This window comes from Sturnus vulgaris, chromosome 1 (assembly GCF_052056855.1).
Source record: "Sturnus vulgaris isolate bStuVul1 chromosome 1, bStuVul1.hap1, whole genome shotgun sequence".
Taxonomy (NCBI): domain Eukaryota; kingdom Metazoa; phylum Chordata; class Aves; order Passeriformes; family Sturnidae; genus Sturnus; species Sturnus vulgaris.
The window spans coordinates 69,683,211-69,710,153 of record NC_142243.1 but is presented as its reverse complement, the minus strand read 5'-3'; the positions used below and the strand labels follow the sequence as shown (position 1 = coordinate 69,710,153).

The window sequence follows — 26,943 nt, the reverse complement described above, 5'->3', positions numbered from 1 at the left end:
ATTAGGAAAAGAGTGTGTACAGTTATATTCATGGCAGGCATAAACATTCAGTGTCGCTCTGTAGATACCAGAATGTGATCAGCTACAATTTCCAGTTCTGGGGCCGTGTAAGAATTGATCTTAGTTTTTTATTGCAAAATGTTTTAATGCTTATTAGCCTAATCTGAAATGTTTTCAATGTTTACTTAAAATTTCCAGTCATTCTTGAAAACTCCTTTTGGTAATATACACAAAGGGTAGATAATGACGGTTGTCAAAGTAATACATAATGATTACTCCAAGAAACATTTTCTAGCATACACCTACCTGCAGTCAAAATGAATACAAGCCAGATCCCAATATTTTGACCCAAAAGGTAAAAACGATTTATAAACAATTATATAGAAATCCTGCTCTTATTCTCTGTTTACTATATATGTATAAATAGTTTGGTGTTGGGATTTTTTTTCTGTATATTTCTGTGCTGTGATCTAGCTAGCCCTGAAATGTATGGGTGCCCTTTCACTGACTTTACCTACAGCTAGATCATGCTAGTTTTAAAAGAAAAATATTTTACATGGTTGTTTTATGAGATGATTTTTACAACGCTGACTTCCTATATAGATAAATCTTCCTTAAGTGTAAATTTGAAGATGCAGTACACAAAATTTTCCATAGTAGAAATTTTCCATTCTCTTTTATCTTCATTACTGTACTTTCCTATTACAAGGGAGGAATGGTTTACAGCCTAGTTGCAGTGTTTACTTTAGCTTAATCTAAATAGTTGACCCCATTAAATCAATTTCAACTCCTGCCCTTTGCTTTTACTTCAAATTCAAATGCTAGGTTAGAAATGAGCAAAAACTTGAAAGGAATCTATTTTGAAACAGAAAATAAGTAAGTCAGACCAGAAATAACATCTACCTCCAACAGCACAGATTTACTTGTTTAGTAAACTACATAATACTGCAAATTGAAAAATAGAACATGACAGCTTTTGTTAACTCATACTAATTATATGCTATCATACCTAACACCTTAGTCAGATTTTAGCTGAAAGCTACTGATTGACAGGTCTCGTTTGAAACTCTAAAAACTTTTAAAAGAAAGAATCACAGCTAGTAGGTTGCAGAATAAGCTCTTAGTCACTATCAGTCATGCTCTCCAGTCCCAATGGGAAAATATAGTTAATTGTTAGTTATTTAAAGTGTGATGCTTTACAAAAGCCCTGAGATAAAGACTGTTATGCTAGAAAATGTCCCAACAGCAAGAAACATTTAGGGTTTAGGCTCTTAGGCTCTTACAGGGTCCCACATGGTGGTTAATGTTAATAGGCCCACATTATGGGTAAGGACGGGGTTTCAAGCAGAAATTCTCTTTCCAATTATATATGAGGTGGAGGAGAAAGTACATGTGCATGGTCCTCATGTTTCAGTGATCAGCACATCCCAACTGCATTGGTGATAATCTTTACCTACTCAGAGAGAGAGAGTGTTTAGGTGGATATATTTATAGAAGCTCTTCTCTATGTGATTTGTAATTTATAGGCTCGCTGTCCAAAGCATTCAACAGCCACTCCTAATTACATTTCACATATAAAACACCTACATTTAAGGGACATTATCAAGGCTAAAAGGTCCAGAGCAATACCTAGGCAATGCCCAAATGAAAGCTGCCTCTTCAACATTAATTCAGTCTCCTTATACATATGGATTATAGCAGGGCTTCTAATTGCACAATGACAGCAAATTTTACTATCCTACCATTTGCTTCATCAGTGCATGTAGTGGGCAGTGTTCACTTAATGAGCCAGTATTAAATATTTTGCTTTCTCCTCCTTGAATGCATGGCCCCAAGCCATTTAAATCCTGTTCAGAAGACAGAAATCTTAATTTCCTCATGGGTTTTTCATTGGTGGTTCACTAGTCTATGAATACTTTACAATATTAATGGATTTATATGTTCACAAAATTCATACTGAATGAAAATTATGTTTCTCCCTGTTCCACAACTAAAAAATTAAGACATAAAGTGATCAAGAGCAAAAAATAGCTAATTTGAAATGCCCAAGACAAGACAACAAGAAACTGAGTTTTGGAATAGTTGTATCTTGTCAAGAATAACCACCACATTGTGTTCCAAGTACAGCTTCCATTGTATCTGCAAATTAATCAACCACTTAAGTATTTCTACTACTCAGGTACCACAGCCTCAAAAACAGCACTCAGGAAAAGAGACTGCAGCTATTGAGAAGTTGAGAAAAGAATTGTTTTAGTGGCAAGACTAGGAACTTAGAACAAGCAATTTGCGGCAGCAGCTGAGCTATAACCTGTGTCTTTGGGGCACAAGACAGCAATATTTTCTTGGTATCATTCAATGCAGCCCTTAAATTCTGCAGCATGCAGAATATAAGGCAAGGACTTAATAGCAAACAGCCTGTTCTACTACCTGCTACAGATCATCTCTTCCACTGAGTGATTTTCTTTCTCTTTTGTTTTTAGTCTTTTTAAAAAAATACTATTATTATTATCATTCTATCTCTTTCTCCCCTTTTCTATTTCTCTGTTCTCCTCCTATTCTGATCTTCATTTATTTCTTCTTCCCAGCTCGTCGGGCAACTCTTCTCACTGTGCCCACTCTGGTGACAGCAACTTCTGAGGATGACATAGACCGGAGACCCATCAGAAGACTCCGGTCTAAGAGTGACACTCCTTACTTGGAAGAAGCTCGGATCTGCTTCAACCTTGATAATGGTAAGACCACACCTTCCCTAAACAGCATATGATGTTAATTAAAAACTTCTTTTTTGAGATGCAGATGGACCAGATGGTACCTCCTCGTTCACAAGCGATGTGGTGGTTTACCAGACATCCAAAGATGCCAAGGCTGTCTAACTACAAGCACCTGCATATGTATGAACAGGAATAGTTTTCAAAATTCTCCTGCAAGTGCTAACTAAAACTTTTTCCCTCTTTTAGCCAGGGTTAGCCAGTGAGATCACACCAAAATAGAATTGATTTGCAAACAAAATATCTCTTATCCATTCCAGACATCCAGAAACATGAAAGCTCTTGAGAACATTTATGAAGGGATTACAGCTAACAGCAGACTTGAGCTAAACCCAATGTTACAGCCATTGAAGAACATGCAGCACAACCCAAAACGTCAATAGGACTAATTGAAATCTCTTGACTAAGAGATTTCTAACAGAAATCTCTTGACTCTGCAGGAATGAGTAAGAGAGCCATCCTTCAAAATTCAGACCAACTAGTGTAACCATCACTGCCTTCAGGGTTAGTGAGCCTCAACATTCCTTCTCTGGTCTTTTTTTCTCATTGAAGTTGATCAAAACAAAAGATTCTGGAACTTAGTAAACTTAGTGACTTTAAGCAGACTTTAAGCTTTTTTGTTAAAGCCCTGAATTAAATGGCATGAGCTAGTATACTCTTAGACACATATTTTAACTGTCTAAACTCTTACTTTACGTAGTACTTTTTTGCTACCCGCTTTTTCTTTAATAGCATTTTAAATTATTTATATTACACTAACCAACTGAAATTGGAGCCCTAATGTATCAGGCATCCCATAAACCACAGGGTAAGAACGTCTACGTAGAGAGCTGATTACTAAACAGAGAAACAGAGATGCCACAAAACACCGAGCCCAGTTTGCAGGCGGAGAACGGAGTCTCTGGTTTTTGCGGATGGTCACATTTTTCTGAAAGACCTGCCGAAGCGCCTTAGGAAGGCGAGCTTTAGGAGGGCTTTGAGCGATGGTCAGTTTCAAACGTTGAGTGCAGGCTCCTCAGTCCCCTTGGCATTTTAAACTGCCAAGGTGTGGCATACCATCCCGCTTTACCTAATGGGTTTGCCCAAGGAAAAGGGGCAAGGAGGCGAAGGGATGCACCATTAGACACCCCAGCAAGTCATGATGCTGCTGTGCTGTGAATTCTGGATGCCCTGGGCTAGAAGTGAGCAGTTCGGGGAGCCGGGTTTGCTGCGGGGCAGCACCTCTGCCGGCCGGGCCCATCTTGGCACCTCAGCCGGGACCTCCCCTGGGGCGGGAAGAGCGCTCGGCCGGACCCTGCCCGGGGCGGGGGCCGGGCCCGGGGCCACCGCTCCGTCCCCCGCAGCGCAGGCGGGCGGGACTCGGCAGGGGCAGCGGGGCAGGGCCGCCGCGGCCGCTCCCGTCCGCAGATCCTTGACGGGTTTTCCCTGTCTCTCCCCCTCCCTCCCTGCGCTCCTTTCTCCCTTTCCCTCTCTCCTTCCCCGTCCTCCCCTCCCCCTCCCGCGCCTCTCTCCCTCCTCCCTTCCCCTCTCTCCCCCTCCGCCCCCTCCTCGCCCGGCTGCCCCGCGCCTCCGCTCGCCCTCGCCAGCTCGCCGGGCCACGCTGCTCACCGTGCCCACATTAATGGCGGCATCTTCCGAGGAGGACATCGACCGCAGACCCATCCGCCGCGTCCGCTCCAAGAGCGACACCCCCTACCTCGCCGAGGCCCGCATCTCCTTCAACCTCGACACAGGTGAGAGAGAGGCGGCCCGGCGCGGCGCGCCCGGCGGCGGGGGAGGCAGGGAGGGAAGGCAAGGGAAGGGGCCGCCCCCGCCCTCCGCCCCTGCCGGCGCCCGCGGGCTCCCCGGGCACCGCCGCCCGGCCCTGCCCGGGTGCCTTCGCACCTCGCCGGCCTCCCCGGCCCTGGCTCCCCCTGCCCCGCGCCTGGGTCAGCCCGGGGCCGGCTGCCCTTCCCTGTTCAGCCCCTCGAAGCTACCCCTCTCCCAGAGCGCCGCCCTCTCGCCCTGCACAGCGTCGAGGTGCATCGCCACAAGGCTTCTGCACTGTCCCTCCTCGCCTGGTGCTGGCGTCCCTCCTGGAGACGTTGCCCTTGGTGTTTTGCGAGTCTCTTCCTGGCTCGCTCTTTACCTTCTTCTCCTAATGGGTTTGTGTCTCAGAAGCGCAAGGAAACTTGCACCTGCATTGTCCACTTAGTTTCATGAGGTCCCCGGTTGTCTCAGTGTTGCCTTTTGGGACTCTCCATGGGTGTACAGCCTGATGGTTTCTACCAACACACCTCCAGCTCCCTGCATTCACCTCCTCCTGCCTGTTATTGGGATGAACCTCCTGCAGTTCTCTACCTGACCTTTCCTTCCCCTTTCTCCACTACTCTGCCTTCCTCTTTGCTACCTCTTCCTCATGACTCCCTTGAGATTTAAGCTGTCCCCTCCAGTTCATCCTGCGCATGATGAAACTATCCCGTTTCTTTCCTACTAGGCCTATGGTTTTCCCTCCTTTCTTGATCTTTCCTTATGAGTTCTGTCATCAGCAAACTAACTACACCAGAGGTTACTTGCTCTCAAAAACAAAACAAAAGAAAGTTCTTTCTGCTGGTTGTCTGCACCAAACCAGACTTCATCTGTTTGGGAAGGGGGATAGCGTGAAGGAGGATCTGTAGCCAGCAGTACTGCAAGCTCCCTCATGTCCCAGCAGTAGCACTCAAAATGACCCAACTGTGTAACATTCTTTGATGCTGAGCCTGTCAGCTCACTGCCAGCTGTAAAGGGAAAAGAGCTGCCTTGGAGTAGCTGCTTGCCCTGCTGCAGTCTCTCCCATCCCTCCTCCCCCTTTTCAGCTGGCAGAAAGTTGGAGATGGCAGAGATGCATTTTCTTCTCCATTTGGGGATGGAACAGATTCCCCTCCCCCTCCTGTTATCCCTGCTGCAATTACACCCTTGGTAATGGCTGATGTGCAGTTTGGTTTTACCACTGAGGAACGGTAGGTTACATTGTATGGCGTGTCATTCTTTCTCTCTGATCATGACTCCTAAAAAATTACCAAACCATGGGTAAGTTGGGTGGCATTCCAGGGCACAGGCTGGAATACCGTGCCAAGTGCCAGGTTTCAGCTCTATAAAGAGCTGAAAGTCAAAACAGAAAGAGTTTCGCTGTGTGTAAGGCGTAAATAAAAAAGGCTGTGTATGGTTATTTGACTACTGAAATAACACTGTGCTGACTTGTGTTCTCTCAGGTAATGCTATGACATGTAGTTATAAATAGATAAACCAGTTAAAAGCAAGGCACCTTCAGGTCACCTGGTGCCTCACATCTCTATGCTGAGCTAGACATGCTGTCTTTGCTACAAGTCCCAGAGGATGTGCAAGTCTCAAGGTACCTCTTTCCTGCAATCCACTAAAGAATTTGGTAATTACACTTAGCTTCTTTCTGTTTGTCCCCTCCCCCTGGCTCTCTGTAATTTGGGTCTTTACTTGCAAACCTGGGAATGGAATTCCTTAAGAAGGAAATAATTAAGAGATACAGTACTGGTGTATCAAGAAATATAAATGAAAAATGTTGTAAGTAGTGCAAGCGTGTGTTTTCATTAATCCATCTGGCAGTGAGTAGTAAAAAAAATAAAATTGCTTAGCAACGAGTATTGAGTGAGTGAGCCAAAAAGCAACTGAAACATGCCGCTGATACCCACTTCATTTCTGAACTGTTGAGTTTACTCTTCTGTTTGCTCAGAAAGCACAAACCAAGCTGCCTGGATTTGAGAACTCTCTAGTCTGAGGGAAAAGCCGCTAGAAAATGTGTTTGGCCACTTTTGCTCATGCTGGATAATGCCAGACAGCTCAGGCTTTCCTTTTGAAATTTACTGTTTGTGAGGTGCAGTGTTCTTGCCTTTATTTTTTTGGCTCTGCGTGGGGGGAGAGGGGGCGAAAACACCCTGGTTCTAAGCCGACCAGGTTTCCATTTCCAGCCTCGTCGCTGGTAACCCTGTGCCGCTGTGCCACCGAGGGTACCGGGTCGCCCTTGGTGTCCCAGTGCCCGGCAGGCGGAGGGGCCCGACCTCCTGCCCGGGAGCCCGGGCGCTGTCCGCCGCCCCCGGTGCTGAAGCCGCTCCGCCGGGGGTGGAGGAGACGCGTGTCCTGCCCTGCCTTGTTCTCCCTGTCTGTCCGTGGGCTGGTAGCGCACGTGTGTGCACAGGGCTGTGTGTATCTCTTTGCCTGTGCAGGGGGAAGGTGGTAGGAAGGAAGTAAATCTGTTTCTTCAACCCACGGATGCAGTCGAAGCTAAAGTGATTCTCGGGGCGCAGGAGAGAACCTCTTCGTTGTGTGCTTGCTTTGCATTTAGTGCATTCCATATCTATGCTTGCTGCTCAACCACTGCTTACAGAGCTATTTTTCCTACAGCTGTTACAAGTCAATTCCCTAGTCATGTCTTCTGTCAGGATATGGTCAAAGTCTGACTGGAGCATGCAGCTGCTGCTTTGCTGTATTGGAACTTCAAATCCACTTTTATTGATGAACCATAACCAGATACAGTGAATACTGCTCTTCTCCACCCTTAATTGCAACCACTAGTTAAGAACGATCAGGTTTTTATCTACTTCAGCTGTAAGTTATAATTATACCATTACTGCTGTTTTCTGTATTGTTGAACAACTGAGATTGCATACACAGAGTCAATTATACAGTTTGGTTATAGCATGTATTTAGTCCAGGTCTTTAAAAAACACAATTTGCAAGTGATTAACAGTACAGCTTCTACCTCCCCTTGTCTTCTGATTATGTTAATAGCTCTGCTTTGTTTGATTTTCCAAAACATGCCAGTTTATTATGTTTGCTTCTAAATATTGATCAATTAACTCAGAATTATTACCTAGCATGGGTTGACAAATGCTGTTCGATTAGTTGTGCCTGGTATGTTTTTTTGTCTGGTGTTCCCAAACTGATTAAAATACCGCGTTGTTTTCCAAACCCAGGGTTAGTCTCTCTATTATTATACATATGCAAATCCTATTAATCTGAGTTATGTGCTCATATCAAGAGGATAATACTTCCCAAAGGATTAAAATTACCTCTTCTGCCAAAATTAATGTAGCTACGTAACATTGTAAAGCTATAGGCAGCTATAAATTCTTTTTCTATATTTGATACTAAATCAGTTCCATAGAGAAATTAATTTTTTATTTTCTCAGCAATTTCCTCCAGTGCAACACTAGAGGAATGTGCTCTTGCTTTTGGGTGGTGGTCTTTTGTTTTCTTTCTTATGATTAGTAATCTGGCATTGCTCCATCACTTAACATCCATCTTGGCTTTTCGTACACATCTTAAAAACAGTTTTCAAATTGTCTTTCTAACTTTCTGATACTAATCCCAAATTACTTCTGAAAACTTGTCCATCTGTGACAGTTGCCCAATAGCATAACCACTTTCCTGGTCCTGTGCCAGCTGATAAGTTCAAGTGGTTTTTATCAGTTTTGGCCTATTACAGGTTTTGGCTGATTTCTGTTCTTCCTGTTGCAAAATATTGTACTTTTTAATGGCAATGCATGGTAGGTAGCTTTCAAGCGTGATAAATTGGCAGAGGTGATGACTGATAAGGAAATAGACTGCTTAAAAGTCAGTAAATGATCCAAGACGTATGAGCTTTTCTCCTGCCTCCCCCTTCATGCAACTGCTTGGGGAATCCCTGTCAGAATTTTATTGATGTTTGTTCGGAAAACTGGGGGTACTACTGCACTGAGTTGATCTGGTCAGGTTCTTTTGGCCTCTCAAGTGTTAGTCGTTATTGAAGCTACTTATCATTAGTACTTACTTAGTCATTATTGAAGTAAGATACTCTTACTCCTCCCTAGCCAAAAAAGAGTAAGCTTTGCACTGCAATCCTCTGCAAAGCTGATTCTATCGGACTGACTTCTCATTAAGTGGTGCAAGAAGCTGTCTTTATCTCAGCTCATCAGTCGTTCAGGGAAGTCACCAAATGTCGGCCTTTGTTTGAGCAAGGCTGATTGTCTGCTTATTTAACCTGGGAATGGAGACTCAAGGGGAAAGCAACCCAATACCTTGGAGAAAGTGTAAGGCCAGAATGACTGCAGTAGCTGTACTAGGGGTCAGCAAAGAGGGGATATTCCTTCAGAATGGATTATTTCCTTTAATAATCCATGCTGTGAAATGGGGAAAGGAGATAGTTTGAGTGTTCCTCCCACCCTGACTTCAAAGTGTGTACCAGTGGTGCATTCAAACAGGAGCCAGAGGAGTGGCAGGAGGAGTGCAGGAGCTGAGCTCTGAAGAGAGAGGAGTGAAGGGGGAAAGAAGCAGTGACAGATAGAACTCAATAGAGATGGTGCAGCCTGTGCAAGCTGTGGAGCCCAGCTGGCTCGCTTGTCCCTGGAGCGTAGCACAGATTTTTAGTGCACTGAAGTCACTCAGTAATCTCACTGAAGTAGCTGGATCCTCAAGTGATTTGAGTCATTTGTTGACTTCAGCCAGGGATCTGAGCCAGAGTGTAGAAATATACATCTCTGCTCCCCTTCAATGATGAAAGATCTGTTTTATCTCTTTGTGGTATGGAGCCACATGTTGCCTTGGAGTGTGTTCTGGGAAAGCAAAGCTGAGAGGGAAAGGACTGAGTGGTTTTGCATAATTTTGCCATGGGTACAGAAGAAAGGTCCTTGTGTCTAGAAAGGCAAATAAACTTGGTACCATTTACTGTTCTTAAGCAGTGACGAATAAATCACACTGGGAAGAGGAAAAAAATCTACGTCAGCCTATGTTAGTGCTGCTGCAAGCAGAATTAATTCACAGGGTGTAAAGAGGGAGGAGGATCCTGGCAGAAACTGCTGAATGGCTGAGAGAAATGTTCGCAAGCTGGGAAATGTTCATGGTCGGCTGTTTCTGTCATGCAGAGCTGGTGGGGGAAAGCCAGGACACAAAGGGTGACTGTTAGTTTTAGATGTGGGAATTTACCCGGTCTGAACCAGGCACAAAGTTGAAATCAAAAGTGTCCTGGCACCTTCCATGCTCTGTTTGGGCTCTAGGGCTTCTTACAGCCTTTATGGTAGGCTGCCTCACTGTTACTGTTTGTACGGCTGTATTCACTGCATTGTGTAGCTCTAGAGCTATGCAGAATACTTTTCAGGGATCAAAATGATGTATGATTTTGCTTTCTAATGTAAAGATAATGTTATTTGTGTATTAGCCACATACATGTTGAAATGTCTGGAAGGATATGATACATTTTGCTGCAGTGAACAAGGAGGAGCTTGTGAACTTTATTTTGTTACTTTGTAAAATAAGAAAGGATATTTATATAGCTCACTGAGGTTGGTAAATTGTAAATAGGTGAAAATAAAGTGAAATTACTTGGCTGGATTTTCTGCAGGAAATCTCTATCCCATTAATTTTTAATTTTCTCTAAATCCCATCATTTTATTTTAAAGTCTGTTTTGAAGTTTCTGAGTTTGCCCCTGGTCATCCTTACAAATGATTTAACACAGTTAATCATCTTTGCAGTCATTTGAAATGCTATCATATTTGGAGTTGTGTTATTTCTTCCCTGTTTATCCAGTGTATGTTTGAATATATCTGTAATAAAGTGTTCTGCATGGTTTCATGGTATATGAATAAATGTTCCCTAAAACTATATATACAAATTTCAATGACTTTGGATTTATGGACCTCACAGACCTTAAAAATAATGTGGAAAGGTTAATCTGAAGGACGTAATAGTGTTTTTTAAAATACTTTAAAATTATGGTGGCTTTAGGATTTCAGGTAGAAAATATTGGTCTCAGGAGAACAGGGGATAGAGAAATAGGCAGTAGTAGGCTTTATAATATGTGTGGGAGGTTTTATTTCTTTTTGGAGAAAGATTAGTAAAAATTCATGCTTGGAAAATTTCCACTTCTTGCTCTGCTCTAATCACTCCCTCAGATTATTGTCATGGAGATCCTGTCATACTTAGGAACCCAAATCACAGGTTTTGGAAAAGCATTTCTTAATACCTTTATAAAGGGGCCTGAAGAACTGGCCTCCTTTGCCATCAGGTGTTGCCTTACAAAACCTTGTGCCTTCACTTCAACTGACTGATGACTGATAGTCTTAATGCTGCTTAATTTGGAGTATAGCTGGAGATCAGATGTGTGCCTGTCATTCCCTTCCTGGCTGTTTTCCAGCCCTGGGAGCATGAGTACATATACCAGGAAAAATGAACATCCAAGCTGAAAACCACCCTTCATGTGGCAAGGATAGGGCATTTGACATAACCTGCCCTTTCCAAGGCTAAGTGCAGTGGCTGAAAGCACCTCTATCAACAGGCAATTTACAGGAGAAGAGGTCTTATCAGCAACTGAGGTTTTAACTCTTGTACTTGACTTTGGAGACTTAAGACAGTGACCGTCACTGAATGCCAGATAGGAATAAGTTTACATGTTCTCCAAGTCCTGTTAAAGGGGAGAGATGCCCCTGCTTCACCAGCTGTTATCTAACAGGAATTTTTGATGCAGACTTGAATGAACAAATATGACTGAGGAGAGTTTGAAGGGAAAGGTGAAGTTAGTCAAAATGATGGAACTGGCAAGAGTAAAATGATATAAGATCCATTTCTCTGAATGCTGGGGATGTTCTCATGTTATGATGTTCTTGTGGCACTGCACATATGCATCACCTTTGTGTCAGGGGGCAGCTGATACACATGCAGTCAGTGGCATCGACATTGCTGTGAAACAGCTGTGACAGGAGATAGAAGGAAAGAGGGGACATGCTTGCTTTGGGATCAGAATATGCAGAGCTGATGCCTCGTAAAACTCTGCAGTATGTGTGACTAAGGCTGCTGTTAAGGCTGCTTTGTTATTAACCTGATCCTTCAAGAAAACTGATGTTGCAGAAATTGCCTGGATAAGAAGTTATCTCTTTGTGTTTTGCTTGATGAGCTTTTTGGGTTAACACAACCAAGTTTTTGGGTTTGGGTTTTGTTTTTTTTTGTTTTGTTTTGTTTTTGGTGGGTTTTTTTGTTTGTTTGTTTTTGTTTTGGGGTTTTTTTTGTTTCATCAGGAACTATAGTTTTCTTTTAGAACCAGGTCTTTAAGGAAACTGCATTTTTCCAAAACTTCAAAACTGGCAAACTTGTTCAGAAGTATTAGCTGTAAAGTCTAGTAAAAAGAAAAGGCTTAATCCTCAGTAACAGGTATAATTAGCTTTAATGCTTAATTACTCTTAGTCAACTAATTGGTTTCATTGGGACTACTCAGAGTAATTCTCAGAGCTAGGCGTGTAAGCGTCTTCTGAAACAGTCTTAAAGTTGTTTGTAAGTTTTTGCATTTTGACAAAAGTCATTAGTCCAGAAAGAATGTCCTGGACTGTCTGTTTTCAAACATAAAATGTTAATGTTAATGAAATATTGTGTTATTAGGAGTTATTTTGTGTGCTTCTGCTTTAGACTATGAAATCTTTTACTTCTGTAGTGAAATAAAACTTGGCTGCCTTCACAGTTTCTGGGTGATGAATATTTGTGACAATGTATCTCTTGTGGATAAGGTTCAAAAAATGTCACTTTTAACACTTTAATCATATTAATGTGATGTATTTTACATGGTAATACAACTTCTTGATATAGTCAACTAAAATGTTTTCTTCATTCAGAATACTGTTAGGGTAAATTATTTACAATCATGCAATAATGATCTTTAGGCATGCAATTCTGTTGCCTTCATTTGTAATGCATTGGTGGTCTTATTTTATATTGATATGCTGAAGCCATAGCTAGACCCTCAGTATATGGTCACCATCTCGAGGTTTCATTGTAGAGAAAATGTTCCTGAATATTTAAAAGAACATAAAGTAGTGCCTTTACTGCAAACTCTGTAATAATGTTCATATATTGAAATTCCAGTTCAGTGTATAGGAATGTGAAGATGACATCCAAACAAGAATTTAATGAGTAACAAATTCAGCAAGAAAATAGGAAGGCAGAGTTGAAAAATTAAATGCTCATGTTTCTTCTGTATTCCAGATTCACTATGGTTTCATTCTGGTTATGAAGTACATAAGGCTGGGGTAGCATGTGACAGGAGTTTGCATATACATGTGTTTTTATCTACTATATGAACACATGCCATCTTAACTGTGATGGATAACTGCAGTGCATATTTTGGTTAATCAGAACATTCTTGCTATGCATAATTTATGTTGCAATATCATTTTTACGGTTAGTGGATACAGTACTTGGACAGACAGCCATCTGGTTAATAGTTTATAAGCAAATTAAATACTTGATGTATTATTAAAATGAAAGAAATTTCATCAGGGCTAAATCTAATTCTATGCTAGAATGTTGTAAAGTTGTTTAAAGCCTGACTCGAGCTCAATGCCCCAAATTTGGGAGAACCTGTTTTGACTGTGGCACTTGTCTAGCAGTGTGTGCTTATTTCTCTTCTGTGGGTAAAAGGATCTACTAACAGATTTGAGAACTGACTGGGGTGCATGTCCTTGGGAAGAATGTTCCTATATTCCCTCAGTCAGTCAAGTGTTACAATGGTGTTAAGCCATCAGAAATAGCTTTAAAAGACTCCCTATAAGCTAGTCCTATTTTGCTACAGCCTTGCACTAAGCCATAGGAATCACTCTCAGAACAGAAAATATCACCCCAGTTAAGAAGAAGTGGGAAATTAATAGTTATATTGCAATATTTCCATGAGAAAGAGATTACTCCCATCTGACATCTGTAATGGTCCTTTGTTTTCCTTGCTGAGATCACTGATAGTGCAGTTTTCATATATAATTTCTTTCTTCTGTTTTCTCTGTTTTCTTGCACTAGAGAAGTGCTAGAAACAAATGTGGAGACCTTTGACGAGGCTGTGCTTGGTGCATGAGGCATCTGTAACGTTTGAAGGAGAATGGCTCTTCCCCATGCCCAGCTGAGTTGCAGGAGCATGTGGGAGTAAAGGTCATGTTGAGCAGTGTGCTGGTGAAGGGGTCTGTAGCTGCCTATCCTATGTGAGCTCTCAGCTCCTGGCTTCTGTGGGGTTGTGTCATTGCTGGCATCTCTCTTTTCCTGGTGCCTTTTCCATTCTCCCGTGTTTATCAGGGCTATGTATGTGGGCTGCAGCAGTATGTTGGCCTGCAGCTTCTTGAGGGCTGTGCCTGCTGTCTTGTAGAGATGGCATACCAGCATTTAAAATTGTAAGCTGGGAGCTATGACTTTAAATGGTCACCATGCATCCTTAGGACCTTTGATAAAGAGCTATTAATCTACATGGTGCTTCCATGGACCCCATTAAGGCAATCGTTCCTCAGAGCCATAATCACTCCAGCTCTCTGCATAGAGACTGCTCTTCTGGTTGTGGGTAGAGGTGGTTCATTGAAAATACTGAGATGGAGAGTTAGGAATAAATTGCATTAAATTGCTAATGAGTAGCCATTGTTTATATTTAAAGCAGTTTAGCATGTTCATCCATTCATGAACAATTTAATTTTGTCTTAACACTTTCTTTGTTCATCATCCTTTACAACTTACACTACACATCAAGGCTCTTTTTAGATGTGCTAAATGTTTTTCCAAAGATTGTTAGAAGTTTTTTTCAAAAATTACTTTTTAAAATTTTTTTTCACAATTACTTACTAGGTTGAAATAGCAAAGAAAAAAAAAGAAAAGTAATTGATCATTTTCATTTTCTCTGTGTGGAAGAACAGCAAAATCTTTCAAAGCTAATAATAAAAAATTAACTAGGGCTAACTAATTACATGTAAAATGATAGCCTATAATTATAAGACAAGAGGAAATCAATAAAGCTCGAGTTGTAATTTAGTCTTATCTCAAGGCTCAGAAGAACAAGCCATTCTGTGAGATAAATTTTATAAGATTGCTTCAAATAATATATTTTGAGCTAATTAGTTGATAAATTTTATTTGTTTTTCAAAGAAAACAAGATAGGCATCACAGAATAACCTTGGAGTTTAACCTTGCAAGCTTTCCCCTCTGGAAGCAGTTGGTCTAACAGCTTTGTCAATATTAAAGGAGACCCAAGGGGAGAGTGGTAAAAATATTAGGTTGAGAATTATCATTACACAGATGGAATACAGCTTTTTGTTAACATGCTTCATGACATAATAGTAGGAAACCAGGGGAAAGAATCACCAAAATTAAGGCAACGCAGGACACGTGTTGTCATTAAAATGTGTCAAGGCTTACTAAACTTGACTGCTTGCAGATAGTGCTGCCCTAGGCAGTAGAAACATGATGTTAGCAGGTACCCACCGAAGAGGCTGTATATATATCTAGAGGTGTGTGTCAGCAGCCCAAGGAGCGTGCAGGGACCATCTGTTAACCAGCAGGAGTTTAAAAGGCTTAAAGTGGGCAGCAGAGGGATTGCTGTAGAAGTTATGTGACTTACTCTCTCAATTACACAAGTCAGTGGCAAGTAGACAGTCGCAAGCAGCGATAGGTATTCCTTCCTGCATCGTAGCTGTTTCAGGACATGTTTCTTCCGTGGCTTTTGGCAAGGCTTGCTGACATTTGTAGCCAGTTGTGATTTAAAGAAGCACCTAATGTTGAGAGGGAGAAAAATGCAGGGCCTGCTTCCATATAATTTTTGAGATCCATTCTGCTTTTAAATTTCATTCTTCCCTCTATTGCTAAAATACATTGTATCAGCTATAAATCAGCGTGTTTAATAAGGCAACACTTAGCTTTCATTACTGCTCGCAACAGAAAGGAAAAGATTGCTCTCAGCAAGAGGTAGAGGGATCTACTGAGGAAGTGAATGTAGTGACAGTATTGGCCATACATAAAATCCAGAGCTGTTTTAGCAGAACAGCATTCGAAACATCTGACTCCCATGCAACTTTCTGTCACTGTGTTAGAAAACATTTGGTCTTGTTGGCTCACTTATGTGGGGCTGTGGAATTATGTGTATGTGTGCAATGAGCTTTAATGTACTGCAGCCTCTCATGTATGGCCAATTGCCCTTATTGAATGGTACATTGTAGGTGGTTTGCCTGTGGGAACTGGCTGTTTTGCCCCTTTTAGGATTTTAGATTGAATTTAAGACAGAATTTGAAAGTGGATTAAGCGAGGAAATGTTGGTTGGATCTTGAAGAAGGTATTCTCAGTAGTTCAGACGAACTTTCATGTTTTGGTTCAGCTGGTTTGCTTTCTTAGGAAAAGATCCAGGACTGTATGTAAAGGTGGCCCTCATCTATTTGTTTTATTAGGTGGGATTTATTAATATTCCTGCTGCTTCCAGCATGACCCCTTAGCAAAACCCCGTCATTCAGTGAATACAGGAACATACCTGTTACCTTTCCGCTGTCTTCAAATGTGCCCTGAAGACTCCAGGATAAGCCATTTCCAGCCTCCTTGTACGTCCTTTCCATGAGGAGGAAGCTCAGAAGACCTAGAAAAGATACAGAAGGAAAGGATTAGGATGGTGAAGAGGACCTATATTGTGTCTTTCTTCAATCACAGGGATTTTAACAAGTAAGCTTAATAATTGTATTTGCTAATGATTTTTCCATTCCAAATTTTGATGGAGACATTTTCTGGGAAGACAGGTTATTTACAGTGTAAGGGGGAGAATGGCCAAAGTGGTTTCAACAATTTAGATACACTTTTTTCATTGCAAAGGATTTTTGGACTGAAGAAAGATGTTCCTCTGTGCTAGAATTGAATGTGCTTGTTTTTAGGTTTTTCTGCCTAGAGGACTGTATTTTTTAAATGTAATATCTCATATTACTTCCCATAGGACATTACCAAACCAGTTTCTATAAATCTCTATGCACAGAGTGTTTTATGTGAGACAAATATTGTTTTTCATGATATATTTTTTGCACCTTACTGTCCAGCTGCACGGGTATTTATGTATATCCTTAGAAGGTTTTATTTTCATCCACAAATGAAAACCTTGTGTGCTAATCTCTTTCTTCCAACAAAGTACTCTGATGCCTTTCCCTTAGGAATCCCCTTCCTTAATTCTGTGCCATTCTGTGTGGTAAGGGGGATGCTGTCTCTGAAGGACTTATCCTCCCTTCTGAAGTCTGCATCACTGTCATCTTTCTTTTGAGGTTGGAGAACTAATGTGTTTGTAACAGAGTTTCTCTGTATTGGTATTCATACTGGATAAAGAAGTGATGTGGCTACAAAATCCAGTAAAGGTTCGTTTTCAACCTTTTGTGTACTGGCTCAACAGTTCCCTGAAACTACATTGGCCTCAGAGCAAAGGATGAAGCTACATTTTATGCACAGAAGTTTCTTATGACATTGTCTTATCTCGTTGCTGCACTTACATGATTTATCCTGTGTGGATTTGTGTTGAGTTTGCTATTACATGCACCTCGCCTTAGAAAGTGTCTTCAAAATCAAGTAAAAATTACGTATTTGAAAAATTTTTCAGGCTTCTTTCTGCTCTCTCTCCCCTCAGGAAAAGAATACTCCATATGAGCAGGTAAGTTTCCTTTTAAAGATGTTTTCAAGTAGTTCACAGTGGCTTGAAAACAAATGAAAAATGTTCAGAAAATTATGTCTTAGTGTTTTCCTATTCTTTTAAATAACACGTCTATCCTACTGCCATCTTATATAATAAGATTTTTTTATTAATTTTATTTAATTTTTAAATTAATTTTTTATTAATAAGATTTTAAGTCCCAGATGGGTAGAGAATAGTTATCTGCAGCTCTGCTTACTTTTTACACTCTATCAGGATGAGTCTCCCAAAACAACCCTTAAATGGTTGCTGGGTAATTAAGGTTCACTGGTAAAACGGTAACTAGAGTCTATATTTAATTAGCTTCTGTAAAATAGAGTAGCTGCATCATATTTGAAATATTCTTTGATGATATTAATGAAATGTCTTACAGGAACTTTAACTTGATGATCAGTGCGGTTAGTATTTAAATTTTCTGCAAATGGAGTTTCTATTGCACAGATAATATAGCTCCTGATAGATCAACATTACAGCATCCTTGTTCAAATAGATACATATTCTATTACAGTTCTGTAGCCATGGGAAAGAACTGCTGCCTCAGAAATGGCTTACTGTGACTCTGTAAGGACTTAGTTCAGGAAAACAGTGATGAATCAAGATTCATCATTAATAAACATTAGAAATATGTTCTGAATTATTCTCTAAGTTGCAGAGGAAAATCTGCTCTCTGGAGACCATCATAGAATCATAGAATTGCTTGGGTTGGAAGGGACCTTTAAATATCAATTAGTCTAACCCCCCCCTGCAATGAACAGGGAAATCTTAAACTAGAGCAGGTTGCTCAGATCCCCATCCAGTCTTACCTTGAATGTTTCGAGGGACAGGGCATCCATCTACCACCTTTCTGGTCAACCTGTTCTAGTGTTTCACCACCCTTATTGTAAGGAATTTCTTCCTTTTATCTAGTCTAAATCAACCCTCTTTTAGTATAAAACTATTGCTCCTTGTCCTACCCCAACAGGTCTTGCTAAAAGTCTGTCCCCACCTTTCTTGTAAGCCCTCTTTAAGTACTAAAAGGCTGTCATTAGATCTCCCCATAGCCTTCTCTTCTCCAGGCTGAACAAGCAACCCCATTTGTGTCTGCCTTTCCTCATAGGAGAGCTGTTCTATCTCTCTGACCAATTTTGTGGGCCATCTCTGGACATGCTCTGAAAGGTCCATGTCTTTCTTGTACTGAGGACCCCAGAGCTGGATTCAGTATTCCGGGTGGGATCTCATGAGTGTGGAGTAGAGAGGGACAATCACCTTCCTTGACCTGCTTGGCCACGCTGCTTTGATGCAGCTCAGGATGCAGTTAGCTTTTTCAGCTGCGAGTACACGTTGCCAGGTCATGTGTATTTTTTCACCCACCTGTACCCCCCAAGTCCTCCCTGCATCTCCCAGCCTGTATTGATATTTGGGGTTGCCCTGATGCATGTGCAGCACTTTGCACTGGGCCATGTTTGAGGTCATGAGGTTCCCATGAACCCACTTTACAAGCTTGTCCAGGTGCCTAATAATTTCAGTACCTTGCTTTGTCTGTATGTTTCAAAAAGCAGCAAACCAGCACCAGTCTCAGTAAAAGTGTTGGTGGGATGTGGGGTAGATGAGGTTCTTCCCATACCTTGCTGCTGGGACTTCTACATTGCCTTGGGAGGCACAGACCCTGAGGTGCTGGCACACCTCTTCAGAACTGTTGGTGATTCTACAAAGTATGGTGTTTAGAGCCATGCTGTGTCCATGCACAGAAGCCTGTAGGGATCAGACTTTGGAGAGAAAGGGGAAGACTTCATCACATCAACTCAAATAGTGGTTCCTACTGCTCTTACTCATCAATATTCTTCAGAGCCTCATGCTTTCCTTGCTTGCACAATTAGTTACAGTTTGGTCAAATTTGGTTTACTAAACCAGCTTCTTGGAAGCAAGGGTCACAGATGTGTGTGTTGGATGTTACAGTTACAGTTTGGTGAAATTTGGTTTACATTTGCCAGGTCTTTCCAGATCTGAAGCAACCCAGTCAGAGCCATAGTATAAGCCTGTCCCGGAGCATCTGTAAGCCTACATACTTTTATTTGCATTCAGAGAGGATCTCCACAGAGCATGTGTGGCCCATCTGACATATCCTCGAAATGTGTGTATTTCTATTTAGGAAAAACTATATCCCAAGGAAAGTGACCCACCCCAGCCTTACTACTGCTTTTGGGATGCCCTCTGGGAAGTAATTTGCATCTGACCTCATGGTGCATGCACTAGAAGGAGAATTTTCTGGCCTGATAAGGGTGCTGACGTGCTATATACTTCATTGTGTTATCACACTAGTGCACCAGCAAGGTGAAAAAATCACTTTCTAGTGTTTCTCATCTTAGAAGTGCTAGCTAATAATAATTGACTATATTGAAACATTAGTAGATGCTGCAGTGTTAGATGGATCCTCTATGTGGACATACTATTAGAGAGCTAGGAAAATTACAGCCTGGAAAATCATTCTCAGGCTGGGGCTTCTCTTGCTCTCTCAGCTGCTTTCCCAGGCTGATAGCTTGTTCAGCTTCAGTTAGGGAGACTTTCTCCCAGGGTGATAACTTGGTCAAAACAGAATGGAATTAACAACATTAGATTAACACCTGGTACCAGCCGTGGGACTCTTCCTGAACTATGGTCCCACGGGCGTTCTCTCAATTATCCAGTGAGCTACTGTCTTGTCTTAGCTCTGTGGAACATGCTATAAGTACAAATCGTGCTCTCAATAAAATGTCTCTTTCCTATCTTGAAAGATGACCGTGTAGCTGTGTGTCTTATTTCCGCCACCTCCAAAGGGTTAAATCCTTAACCCGACAGTTGCACTCTATTGATACGAATGAAGCACTGAATAAGGTCTGAGGTATTGTTCTGAAGCCTTGAGCTCTTGTTCTTTTGTAGTGTCAGTGTCTTAGGGACAGACAATTCTTAGGATGTTGTTACTGTTCTTCTTGTTGCAGTTCTTAATTATTGCAGAAAATATTGGTCATACTCATTGGAAGGTCAGCAAAATAATAGAACATGATCTCTGTGGGTCATTGAAACACTTCCTTCTGGTCTTTTGGAGTGCAGAATGATTACTTCATTGCTGGTCGACATCTTAAAACATTAGGTCTTTTAAATTTGTGGAGAGGAACAAAATAAATGGATGTAACAGCTAGCAGGTGATTATGTTTCATTGGGCAAATCAAGAGCCTGTAAGCTTTAACTTGTATAGCGGTGAGAACTGGGTCTGGATTCTTCTAGATCAGGCTTACCAGTGAGTGGTGGTTGTGACTGATTCAGTTTTCACTGCTTCTGTATTTTTTGGAATAATGTGGCCCACTTGATGTCCAAAAGTCCGAAAGCTCCTAGCAAGAAGTGTATTTGAAATACATCCAAAGGTGAATTGTTCTCCTGATAGATGGTTGGTTGCTTCAATTTGGGCTTGGTACCCAATACTTAGAAACTGTATTGTAGCCTTAGTATGGCAGAGAGCTTACTTTGGTGTATGGTGGCTTTTCAAAATCTTATGAAAGAGCCTATCCTGCTCCCAAATTCAACATTCCACTGAATGACGTGTGTGTTGTATTATTAATTGCATACTTTCATGGAAGCATACTAATGTGCTGGGGTTTTGGCATGGCCACTGTTCGTTTGTTTGGCATAATTTTATAGAAAAACAGCAGAAAGTATGACAGTCATGCTTGTTCACATTTGCTTCTTTCTGTTTGGGGCCATGGATCTGAACTGGGAGGGCTACTGGGAAGTGGACTTTGTGGGTAGAAGGACCTGGAGGGACACGGGAGGAATTTATCACAAATGGTTTGTCACTGAAGTATTGAATGAAAAAGCCAGTCTATGAAATATGGAATATCTTCTGTCTTAAGTCCATTCACTTTTAAAGACACATTCTCAAAGCTTTTAAGCTCCAAATATTAATGCACATTCAAAACTATATCATTAAGAAAATAACAGTGGAGGTCAGAATTCCAGCAGGGTTCCTTTAAAATAGTAATGACTGTCAGATGATGCATTATCTTGCAGTTAATGGAATAGCAGGGGGCCTAGTACTAGAATCTTAAATGCCAAGAAATGAAAAAGCCAAATATTTTCGTAAATAAACTCTGCATGCTGGTAAAAGATGAAGGTGAAACTGGAGATCCAAGCTTTGCCTTTGTACTCAGGATCTCCTTTTTCATGGGGAGACTAGAGTTAGTGGTGGAATGTGAAGGGTAAGATAATGTTCTATCTAAAGAAGGATGACAGATATGAAACTTAAGTAATTATGAGTAATAAAGCAATTACAAGGTTTATTTTAATTTTTTGTTTCTTTTTGTCTATCTTGTAAATTTTTAACGTGCTCCTGTTCTGGTGTTCACAAAACAACTTAGGATCTAAATACCCAGAACAGTAATGAGAAAAAGAAAAAATTAACCACATCTAATAATCAGATTTGTATTTACAGTTATCTTCATTTAATGTAACATAAACATTAAAAAAAAAAGAAAACCTTTTGTGGGGAGAAAGAGAGGGAACAAAGTTCTCATCTAAAGCTGAGAACATATGCTGAGGAGTTTTGGCTTTTTGCTTTAATACCATTGGGAAAAGAGAAAAATAGCTAAAGCAGAATTTTTATATCGCTACTGCACAGAGTGGTTATTATATGAATCATCACAAAACTGGTAATCCTCAAATTCTGACGCTTTATGCTGAGTCCAAAGTCCAAAGGTAACATGCTCCAAGTAGCTGGTGGTGGCTGGAGCAGCCGTGTTTATGGCGTTGAGACTGCCCAAATGAGGAGGGGCTGCAGAACCGAACTCTGCCTCAAAACACAGCTCTGTGGTGCTGCTGGTCTGTCTTGGGGAGGGTGAGAGGGAAAGGCACTCAGCATGCCTACCAGAGCAGAAGGTCAGTGTTTCACCTTTGCTCTTCACAGGATGAGAAGACCTGTTTTGCCCATGTGGTCAGTCTGAGCACTTGTCCTCCTGCTGGAATGTGTGTTTATCTGGGGTAGATGTTTAGTCCAAGGAGCATTGAGGTCACTTATATGTCTCAGCACCAGCCGTGCTCTACTCATGTGTCAGGGAAGAAATGTGCCCTTCAGGGCTTCCCTGCTGTGATGCCATTCTGTGCTGCTGCCAATGTGGAGCTGTGCCTTAAAGACACGAGAATATGTGTCCCTCAATATTTGTCTGAAAAGCACCGATACTTCCTTTCCTGTTTAGATCTGTGTCAATGAAAAGGAATGCCTGTGAGCTAAGCTATTGTAAACCCAGTGTGAAGGAGATGTAAATAATGCAAGCCCTCATGTTATAATTATCTGGTTTTCCACCCTCTGCATTGCTGGTCTGTAGGTAAGATTTCTTAGTGGGTGAGGTGATTGATAGATCTGGTTGGTCTTTTACTGAGTAGTCCAGAACAGAGGATAGCAGTGCCTCAGTTCTACTCAAAGCTGAAAGAAAATGAAGTTCATGCATTTTTTTAATCTGGTGTAAATACTGTCTAGTAAATGTCAGTGGTCCTGAACCCCACAGACTTTGGCATCAGCAGGTGCCTGCTCTGGCTTTCTTCTGAGTTCTTAAGCTATCTCCAGGGAGTTGTTTACTCTTGGCAAGTAAAGTGACTGAAAATCCAGTAAGTGATTATGAGCATCGTTTAAATTCTCTGTATTGTATTTGAATGCTAATCCCTGGCCAGGCCTGTGCTGTTCTTTCTGCTTCCTAGTTCTCATCTAGTGCAATCATAGTTTTATGTTGCTCTGCCACCTTTCAACTCCTTTGGCTGGAGGCTGAAAGCTGAAGCGATGAAGACCCCAACCACAGCTATTCAGCTGCTGCTCTGCTGGAAGAGGTCAGTGTAACAACAGGATCAGAACAACACGTTCTTTCTCCTTACTGCAGAAATAAGTGACCTACTAGGACAGCCCTAGTGTGCACACATAGAATTAAGTTTTGATTATTTAGTCAAGGATAATCTGAAGTGAGGAGAGAGAAGATGGAGTTTAAGGCCAGTCATAGCTCACCATCTCTCAGACCAGTAGGGTTGCCAGTTAAGAGAAGTACCTTTACTTACATTTCAACTGCCTTGTGAATGAAATATGAGCATTTGCCCTAAGGATAAGTTTAAAAAATCCTTGAAGGATTAGGTTTAGGATTAATTCATTTGTAAGTAAAGCAATGTTGACTTTTAGGGTTTCTTTTAGTCTTGGTGGTGTATGGTTCAGCTAAAACAGAAACATTGTGTTGTTTCCTATGGGTCTTTACTATTTGGTAAAGTATCATCTAATTATCCTTGTACTTTATTAATTTCGTACTTTTCTTTTGATACTGCTTCATAAGGTAGCTAATGCTAGATTACACTCCATTGCCACGGAAAAGTAGTATTCAACCAGACAAGAGAAACACAGAAATAATCTCTTAGACCTGGGATTTAATCTGCTTTTTTGCTGTACAAGTGTATCTTGAATATGTGGTAAAACATACTCTCATTCATACATTCACACACATCCCCAAAATCCTTCCCAATCTATGACCCTTGAAATGCCATTTCTTTATTGTAGTTTTTAAGAAAGATAGAGTATTTGAGACATTGCTCCAGCTGGTCAGGGTTTCTGCTGAAAGGCCCTTGCTAGGTAAGGGTTCTTTTTAGCTTGCTGCAGTGTTTCAGCCTTGCACTGCATCTGAAGCTCAAGTAAATGTGTGCAGTGGCGAGGGGTTTCCTCTCTTTTTGTTATTTTGGGGTTTGGTTCATAAGAGTGCCATAAGAATATGAACTTCCAGGAAATTCTTTTTCTTTCTGAGGGAGAGATTTTGGAAATTAGTACTCAGCCAGGTACCCTCTATTTCATTATTTCAATTGCGTAGATTTAACCAGATTTAGTCACTGGACGTGACTGCAGTGGAAGAGAGTGTCATTTTTGGAGAGCCATTCTAGAGATGCAAAAGGGAAGCATACTTCTCTTCACAAAACCTCTTTTTAGAAAAGAAACACTTCCCTGTTAACTAATGCAAACAAGGTAGGTACCACTATCTGCTGTCAGTGTAGCAGATCCTGTATTAAGGAATGCCTGCGTGGCCATTCCATCAAATAAGAAATTAGTCATATATGTAGTGTAATTGAACATTTGTGTTAATGTGTGTTGCTGATAATTCATACTGACATTAAGCTCTGAAAATATCAACCTGAATATTTTCTGATTAAACTTGCCATGTGGCAAAACATGCATTTGCCTGTAGTGGTTTAAAAATTGATGTAGTGTCCTTGAGTGGTTTCCTGAAGCATAGTGCTGATTTATGAGCCAGTCATCTAAAGAAAAAATAGATGCATCTCTTGTGAAACGAGTGTTGAATACCTTCCATATACTTACATTTCTTTGTATATATATTTTTAGTGCTTGTTAAACCTCCAAGGGTGTCTTTGAATTCTTGCATTACTTTTTTTCTTAATCTAAAATACTATAGAATGCAGCTGGTTTCCATGATCCCTCATTTTTCTCCTCTCAAGTGGCTTTTAGAGTGTAGTTTTCAAGGTAATTATGTTCATGGGTAATCTTGAGATAGACTACAGAATCATAGAATGGTTGGGGTTGGAAGGGACCTCTAGAGATCCAGTTCAACCCCCCTGGAAACAACCTTTGAACAAGAGTTAGTAGAATTGTCATGCAGAAATTTTGAACTGATTCAGAAACAGCTCTTTTTTTCTTTTTTTCTTTTCTTTTCTTTGCACAAATCTGGATTTATCGCTATGTGCATTTATGTCTTACCTGTCAGACAGGACATTTCTAGATGCAAAAGTGAAATCAATTATTTTTTTAATGGACAAATAGGAATAAAGTAATGTTGCTGATATCTAATGGAAATATTCAGTAATGAATTCTAAAAAACTATACTGAGGCTACTTCCATGGTCAGCTGAGAGCTCACTTTTCTCCAAATAGTCCATTGGACTTCTTCCTGCAGAATCCCAGCCTTTGTGCAGAGAAACTCCCTGATCTTCTGTTTCAATGGCAGGGATTTCATGCGTTAATGTACTTGATCAAAGAAGATTGCTTAGACACTTAAAGCTGTTAAATATCTTCAGTCAAATTGTGTTTTGCAGGCCTTGGGCAGCTCTGAATTCATAAAAAAAAATATACTTTGCAGTTCAATGTTATCGTTTTCTGGACATTATCTCTTCTTCCTCTGCCCACAGTCTGAATTCTAGATACTTTGAAAGCATCTCGGTGATGAAAGTACCTACTCTTGCGTTGTCTTTTTTCATTACAGTGTTATACAAGTACTTTGTTGCACTCCGTCACTGGGCATGAGACATCTGTTATTTTAATTGACATGGAAAGCCTTAAGTTGGCTAGCTTTAAAAATTATTTTTCTATACTTGCAGGAAATGATCTTCTTTGTAGTTGGTTTGCCATACTGCTTCTAAATCTGGGAAAAGACTGGCTTGCTCTTTTGCAACTTGATTAAAATTTATGAAAATTTTAGAACTGTAAGACCTTCCAGAAGATGGGAGGGAAAGCAGAATAGCTAAAATAGGAGGAGGCTGTAATGAAAAGCTTTTGACTTAGAGTGCTGATGAACTGAAAATACATGCCATTTGTACTCTGACCAAAAACTTGTGTCTGATAAAGACTCCTATTTGAGAGAGGGTGATGGCTGTGGAAGTGAGCCTTCCAGATTGTGGAAAGAAGGTTTCAGGAATATGGTTGCCTTCTATGGTTGGACATCATTCATTTCATGCATGAAGTCCACCTATTTCCACATTCTAGCTGGGACTAGGGCTTGCACAGAAAACCATCTAGTAAAATAATAGATCCCAACTGTTTTTGCCACATCAGTTGGCTGGACCACCTAGGAGGGAGAGGCACACATGTTTACAGCTAGGAGGGAAAAATCCTGTATCATTTTGTGTTTAAATTGGATTACCTTCTGTAGAACCACACCTAAATCCATAGCAAGGGCAACATGAGGATGGCTGCTCTTACATCTAATTTCAAAGAGTTGTCAGCATCAACAAAGTTCATCCTTGTGTTCATCAACAAAGGATCATTATTCAGGACTAGGAGGAGCTTTGAAAGAGATCATTGTGTCCAACTCTCTGCTCATATAGTCTGTCTGATACTTGACCTATTCTTTCTCTGCTTAGTTCAAGAGCATTGAGCTCTTCTATACTTCAGAACTGCTACAGTAGGCAGCATTACATTGGATAAAGGTATATGAGTTTTTTGTGTGCATGCATTTGTTTTCCCAAACATATGTGAAAGCATGAATCATACGGTGGAACACTGTTATTGATGTACAAACATTGTTTCCCAAAACTGAAACAAGCTGAACTTTCAGCTTTTACACTTTTTTTTGTACATCCATTTCCTCACTCAAGATAATTTTGTTGCTTTTATCCATTAACTCTGTCTCAGTTAAAGTAACTAAGGTCATAAATGTACGCTTAAAAGCTTGTCTAACTTAAGTATTTCATTGAATTGTCACCCAAGGAATGCTCTTGAAACAGTCCCCGCTTCAGTTAATTGTGGTTGTTCTCGCTTGTGGAAGCAACTTGGTTTAAGATTTCAGCAGCTGGATTTCAACCATAGCAGTTTCTCTTGCACAAGTACAAGTTAGAACAATAACCATGCAATGGAAATCCTGAAAATCAGCTCTTCAGGCATTCAGCATTTAATTTGCTTGCTAAACTGTCACCTCCCTTTGTTTTTACAGTACCCATTCAACCATAATTTTTTCTTCT

The 26,943-nt window shown here is 40.8% G+C and overlaps 1 protein-coding gene and 1 long non-coding RNA gene across 8 annotated transcripts in view; one reads left to right on the top strand and one right to left on the bottom strand.

Annotated features, from left to right (window-relative positions):
* Window positions 1–4,518, bottom strand: part of LOC148225287 (uncharacterized) — a 50,600-nt gene extending 46,082 nt beyond the window's left edge. For both annotated transcript variants that reach the window (XR_015805211.1, XR_015805213.1), the window contains exon 1: window positions 4,377–4,518. This is a non-coding gene — a long non-coding RNA (uncharacterized LOC148225287). The remainder of the gene's footprint in view (window positions 1–4,376) is intronic.
* The window catches only part of PHACTR1 (phosphatase and actin regulator 1), a 297,967-nt gene that overhangs the window by 10,840 nt on the left and 260,184 nt on the right, over window positions 1–26,943 (top strand). For all 6 annotated transcript variants that reach the window (XM_088169389.1, XM_014878573.2, XM_088169414.1 and 3 more), the window contains exons 3-4: window positions 2,586–2,732; window positions 4,355–4,501. In XM_088169389.1, the coding sequence (XP_088025515.1) occupies window positions 2,586–2,732; window positions 4,355–4,501 (294 nt within the window). The remainder of the gene's footprint in view (window positions 1–2,585; window positions 2,733–4,354; window positions 4,502–26,943) is intronic.